The sequence below is a fragment of the Nanorana parkeri genome, unplaced genomic scaffold (assembly GCF_000935625.1).
Source record: "Nanorana parkeri isolate BGI_ZX_2015 unplaced genomic scaffold, ASM93562v1 scaffold357, whole genome shotgun sequence".
NCBI classification, from domain to species: domain Eukaryota; kingdom Metazoa; phylum Chordata; class Amphibia; order Anura; family Dicroglossidae; genus Nanorana; species Nanorana parkeri.
Genome location: NW_017306625.1, coordinates 845,353 through 851,956, shown reverse-complemented (window position 1 = coordinate 851,956; position 6,604 = coordinate 845,353). Strand labels below are relative to the sequence as shown.

At 37.8% G+C, this 6,604-nt stretch overlaps 1 protein-coding gene across 1 annotated transcript in view; it reads right to left on the bottom strand.

Annotated features, from left to right (window-relative positions):
- The window catches only part of AMPH (amphiphysin), a 171,884-nt gene that overhangs the window by 31,681 nt on the left and 133,599 nt on the right, over positions 1–6,604 (bottom strand). The window contains exon 12 of the mRNA XM_018558778.1: positions 3,546–3,659. Within this exon, the coding sequence (XP_018414280.1) occupies positions 3,546–3,659 (114 nt within the window). The remainder of the gene's footprint in view (positions 1–3,545; positions 3,660–6,604) is intronic.

The following is a 6,604-nucleotide window of genomic DNA, read 5'->3' as shown; positions in this document are numbered from 1 at the left end:
AGTAGTAGTAGTAGTAATAGTTAAATTTACAGATCTCTACATTAGACGTAAAGAAGGACAATTTCAGAGGAAAGATGGAAAGAGGGATTTGGTCCTAAAATAGGGACATTCCTAACTGTTCCTCCTCAAATAGAAGAACAGTTAGAAATATAACAAGATACATTATCACCTGTGAGAAAGTGACAATCCTGCCTGATAAGTCTAAGGGTCGGTGTCAATGGGCTTTAGTTCACTTTAAATGGGTTTTGCATTCCCACACAAGTCTAAGGGATGCTAAAACTGCTTAATGCAGGTCAGATGCAGAGTCAGAACTTAGTCAACTGCAGGTCAAATGTCAAACTGTCAATGAATTTCAAATGATCTTCAAAGCCTCAAACTGATGTCAGACTGATGCCAATGACACAAGCTCTAAGACCTTTGACACAGGTCCTAAAGAAGAATGTATAAAGATTGTACAGCTGGATTGTAACACGTATGTTGAGCTTAGGATTCAGATTACACCAGATGTCATATTTAAAGCTTTGAAGATGCAGCACACTTATCAGAAGGTGATTAGGTACAGTAAGCTATGTAATCAATGATATTACAAGATTTTCACCTTAATTACACTATATGAAAATGTTTTAACTGAAGAGCTGATTGTAAGCAGTATTTTATAATTGTTTCATAGGTAGCTTCTTTGCATGGTTATAATTAGGACTGTCCCGGTAACACAATAAATGGATCACTAGTGCCCTCTTTTGATTATTTTAGAACCATAAACAAATCTTTGTATAAAATAATTTGAGACCTTTAATGCCATCTTGTGGTCAGTTGGGGTTATGAATATTCTGTAGAATTCAATAGGTGTATGATATTATGTTTTTATTATATTACACTATATTACATCATGTAGAATTTGTATATTGATCACTATTTATTCCCCTAAAAATATACATTATATAATTGTTTTTTCTTTTATACATATGTTTTCATCTAACCTATTTTTTCTAACAGGGTTATTCACAAAAAAGGTGAGTTTGGAAAAGGCAGGAGAAGTGAACAATCTAGGACAGCATAGCTGAACAGGAAAGTGAGTTGAATTGGAATTTTTTTGATCTATATTTGGATTTGACATTCGATCTATATGTACAGCATAATTTTCCCATAAAACATATCATCCATTAGCATTTGGTTGAGTATCTTCCTTTAGCCCAACAACTGTAACACCAAAAATGTATCTTTATTCTTAGTTCATCTACAGTATATTCAAGGGCATTCTTTATACCCAGCCTAACTTCTCTTGTCCTGTAATACTCTCCAGCATCCTCATTTATACTAATTGTAGCTCTGTTTCTGCTGTTGTCCATGCAAGTATGTCTCCAGCTTGATAGGTACCTGAGACTACATAAATGCTTGCTGGTAGCTTTGTAGTGTGTAGTTTAAAGCAGTGGTTCTCAACCGGTGTAACCTCAGAACCCACATTTGCCCTTGGTCATTAAGTCGTGACCCAAGTTGCACTGCACTAAAGCATTGCGGTACAGAGCGTTTCCGAAGCGGGCAATCAAACTGTTGGTGGAAGGTGCATTTGGGGTGCCATTCAAATGAATGGCAGCACAACTCCCACTCCAGAATGCATGGTAGGCTGAGGAGCCTCCCACCTAGAAAAGTAGAAGGAATCTAGTGACCCACTGAACACGGGGTCACAATATGAGGTCCATATTGGTATAGATATAAATATTCCAAACTGCTATTCTATCCAGCAAATCCATGAAAAAAAAGTAAATATATAAAAAATATATAAAAATACTTATATATGGTTGGCCACACATTGCCAAGGAGAAGCACTTGGTAGCAACCAATGTTTTTTTTTTAACTTGGTTTATGGAGCTCACAAACATAGCATAGCACATAATACCAATGTCTTATGAATGAAAACTGTTACAATGAACTTACAATGTCATCAGAATACTGAATCTCCTGTGGTTTCTTTGTATAGTCATTTAACTAAGGCAAAGTTATATCATAAAAGAAGTTATCCAATATGCATCACTCACAAGAATGCCTAGGGCAATTTTCTCATAAGGGAAAATGTGATTAATCAATTATATCCACTGGGCTATAGTGGGAGGAAATGGTTTCATCCATTTGATGGTTATTGCTTTACGGTCCATAAATAGTGTTTCTCTCAGGAATATTCTAGTGTAATGTAGCCATATTTCCTTATATAGCATACTGAATATGTAAACATCAGGGTATCACAGGATGGGAAGTTGCAGTATGGTGGTTAGCAAATTAGCCATAAGTCATAAATGGCCTCTAAAGTAACACACGGTAGTCTACTTGTGATACAACTGTCTGGGTTAATCTCAGACACTTTGGGGTTGCCATTTATTCCATCTTATGCAGATGGACAGGGGATAAATATGTTTATTGAATAATATAAATCTGAATGAGTCCTTTGTTTATCGGCAGTGGAGCTAGCATGTGAGAGGAGCAAATATTGTCCTAATCCCCTGGGGAAATATTTAGCATAACAGCTTGCTAATTAGAGTTAAAGGGACCAGTGCTTATATGATGATGTGTTCTGTGCATCTGCATTGTTGCAGCATTGTAAAAGGTTGTGTTCTGCTGTAGCTGCTATAGCTGTAAGTTTCTAAGTGGAAACTTAAAGCTCAGGACTGGTCTTTTTTATTGAGTAGGAAGTAGTAGTAGTAGTAGTAATAGTTAAATTTACAGATCTCTACATTAGACGTAAAGAAGGACAATTTCAGAGGAAAGATGGAAAGAGGGATTTGGTCCTAAAATAGGGACATTCCTAACTGTTCCTCCTCAAATAGAAGAACAGTTAGAAATATAACAAGATGCATTATCACCTGTGAGAAAGTGACAATCCTGCCTGATAAGTCTAAGGGTCGGTGTCAATGGGCTTTAGTTCACTTTAAATGGGTTTTGCATTCCCACACAAGTCTAAGGGATGCTAAAACTGCTTAAAGCAGGTCAGATGCAGAGTCAGAACTTAGTCAACTGCAGGTCAAATGTCAAACTGTCAATGAATTTCAAATGATCTTCAAAGCCTCAAACTGATGTCAGACTGATGCCAATGACACAAGCTCTAAGACCTTTGACACAGGTCCTAAAGAAGAATGTATAAAGATTGTACAGCTGGATTGTAACACGTAAGTGACATCCCCCGATCTTCACTGCAGGTCTCGGTAAGTATTTCCATTGCCGGATGTACAGTACACTGTTTGGTACTGTACATCGGCAACGCTATACAGTACTGTACTAATGCAGTATAGTACTGTATAGAGTTTCTCACTTAACGACCAATCCGTTTAACGACCTGGTCGTAGGAACGGAACTCGGTCGTTAAGTGAGGAATACCTGTACTGGTTTCTACTCCCATGTGTTTACTAGCATACATCGTCTTACATTTTGCAATCCATCATGGTCAAATAAACACTGAAGCCTGATAGATTTTTATTTGCGCAGATAAACAATGTAAAACCTGTAGCTTGACAAGTGCTACTTGAAAATGTATAGAATTGAGCAGTAGTACATACCTGAGACATTGGTGAATGTGATTGTGTTATTCCAGCTGATGCAACCTCTGGTTTGAAAGGATCAAAATCCAGGTCTAATAATGATTCCTGTTTCATTTCTTCTGTAGTTTCATTCTATTAAAAAAAAAAATCAAATATTTTCTTTGTGGACACCTTCGTAATAATTCTTCACAGACAGAAATCTATAACAATGTTTCTTTTGTAAGAATTCAGAGAAATGAGATGCAATAGGTTTGATTTTATAGATTGAGCAGGACACATCTGCAGCAATAGTGTTTAGAGTGAAATTAAGAGCCTCCACAAGAGAAAATGGATGAATGAATCATACAAAAAGGTAAAGCCACAGCTTAGACATACAAGAGTATATCGAACTAAGAAAAATAGACTGTTACATATCATAAGATTATTTTATAGCACAATGAATTAAAACCTTTTACAAAAAGTGTGAACAATTGGATGTAGTCAAAGTTGACTAATAATGTTCACATAAAAAATGTCAACAGGAAAAAATTATTTATCTGCAGAGCTGGACAGATAAAAAGCAGCATGTTTTTAGATAGGCCCTACTCTGCGGCAGAAATGCTGCATGCAATGTCAGCTCTGCGGCGGTGAAAGGTGTTTTTTTTTTTTTTTTAAGATCGTATAAGACTTAAAATGATTCAGGCCAGCATACATAGACAGTATGTAGATTATGTGCAGTGTGCAAAGTTTAAAGCCAGATGGGTTAATTTAGTAAATGCAAATAGGCTATTCACTTTGCAAGGGAATATTCCCTTAGCTCAATTAATGTGGTGAAAATTCACTTTGCAAGGTAATTTTCCCTTAGCTTAGTGAATGTGGTGAAAGTTCAATTAGCAAGGGAATTTTCCCTTAGCTTAGTGAATGTGGGAAAAATTCACTTTGCAAAGAATACAAGGAAAAAAACTGTATTTTAGTTTGCACTTGATTGGATAATGGAAGTCAGTGGGTCTTCACCTCATTCACTAAGCTAAGGGGAAATACCCTTGCAAAGTGAAAATTCCCTTGTAAAGTGAATAGCCTATTTGACTTTAGTAACTCATCCCCAGAAACTCTACTTCGATAATGAGATGTAGTGGTGAATTGATTTCAATACATACTCTGACTCAGCTATAACATGGGTAGAAGTTTAAAATGAAAAACACTGAAACTAGAAAGATACATTTGTCGTAATACATGCCATAGTGCACAGATAAACGTATGGTGGGTCAGTTACACAAATTATTGATTAAAAAAAGCCTCTTTGTGATTCTGTTAATTTGTTACAGTCAGATTTCCCCTGGATAAGCACATGAGCCATTATTCTTCAGTCTTTGCTGACTGGCTCCAATGGCTGAGTGGAATTGTAATACAATTAAAGGATAACTCTTCTCAGACTGAAAACAGAAGCATGACAACAGATAGCCTATGTGCTGCCATACTACATATATAAATGTATACTGCTTATGTGTAACAACCACTGTTGCAAGTGCTAAACTTGTACATAGCTAGTGTAGCACTTACATCCTCAGGTGATTCAACCAGAGTCACCAGGGTTGTACATGCACTTATGAATCTGTGTCAAGCCTGAGGGAAAATGCATACAGGAAAATGTTGCAAGTATGCTGAGCAGTTATTTATTCTGTGTTTACCTGACATATTGACCACAAATGCTTGGATTATTAGTAGATGAAAGGCAAACATAAATTCACTATCAACCAACTTCCGGTTATCCTCCCAGACCATTGCTCTCAACTATCCATTGTTTGGATGTATTTTCCCCCTTTGGGAAGCAAATCCCGTTGTCCCCCTTTCTTCCACAGATGTCCCTCTGTTTGGTCTGGTCATATTTGCTCTTTAGTTCTTCATAGTCTGCACGATCCAGGACATGAAAGGGGCATGGCTTTTAAACTAATATTTTGTCCCTCTTTCCTATCTTTAAAAGTTGAGAGGTATGCCAGGCCAGGCTACCTGCCCCATGGCTACAGCAGGAGCACTATGCCAATTAAATGCTCTGCAATCCCCTTGCAGGTTAGCCAGTTAGAAAACTGATTTCTGCTTAAAAGGTGCTAACTTATGTTTGTAGTATGGTAGATCACCAGGTGCCTTGTTGGAAGGATCATCTTTCCTTTCATTAAAACTACTGTTATCTGTGCATATAAGACAGTAACACCTGTTAGACTGACTGGTCCTTCAACCCACAATAGCAGTGACATAGATGATCAGACAGGGGGCACTAATGTTTAACATAATCTATAACATACAAAGCATTATAAAATGTATTTATGGTATGACTTTTTACAGGCTTTTTAGCAGTACAGCTGCCGCCTTCTGTCATTGGTTTCCCAATCCCATTTCCCTTGCTCCCACAGGCTGCTCCTGATTCCCAACCTTCTCCTCGCATGCAGATCCCCTTGTGCCCTTTCATCCTCCACGCATCCTTTAGCAGCCTTACAAAAACCAATATTTTTCAATAACCCGCGCTCCAGCTACACCGGCTCTTCTACAGCAGCTAATCTGTCCAGTTCCCCACTTCAGCCTTCACAGATAGATAGAGTTTTCATCCCTTCTAGACCCAGGTTCCAGCTCCTATCCGGAGGCATCTCCTCACCGGACCCAGCTGCTGGTTTTTCATTGCCCAAGATATCATCAGAGTCATTTTCTACCGCTGCTTCATTTGAACATAAGACCCCAGGTCCATGTGTGTGCAACTATACCTGAACTATATGCATAGTTCATCTTTTTTCCTACCTGTGTTGCAGTACTACATGACCACTGTACTGCTATGTTGTTTTATGCCCCGATCACAGATGCACACATTGCTACAATCAACTTCATATAACCAAGTGTGATTGTTTAACAGTACGGAGCTTTCCTTTGCAGTTTGATAAATGTTACATTTACTATTTTTCCCAACACCCAAGTGCAACATTGTAATTTTTATTTCCAGGAACATCCTCTCCTATTGTATAAGGCTTAGGCACTCTTGTATATTTTTTCTTGTTTCCAATTCCTTTGCAGGACACCTCTACCTGCTTATCAAAGAGCAGCACACCACTGCC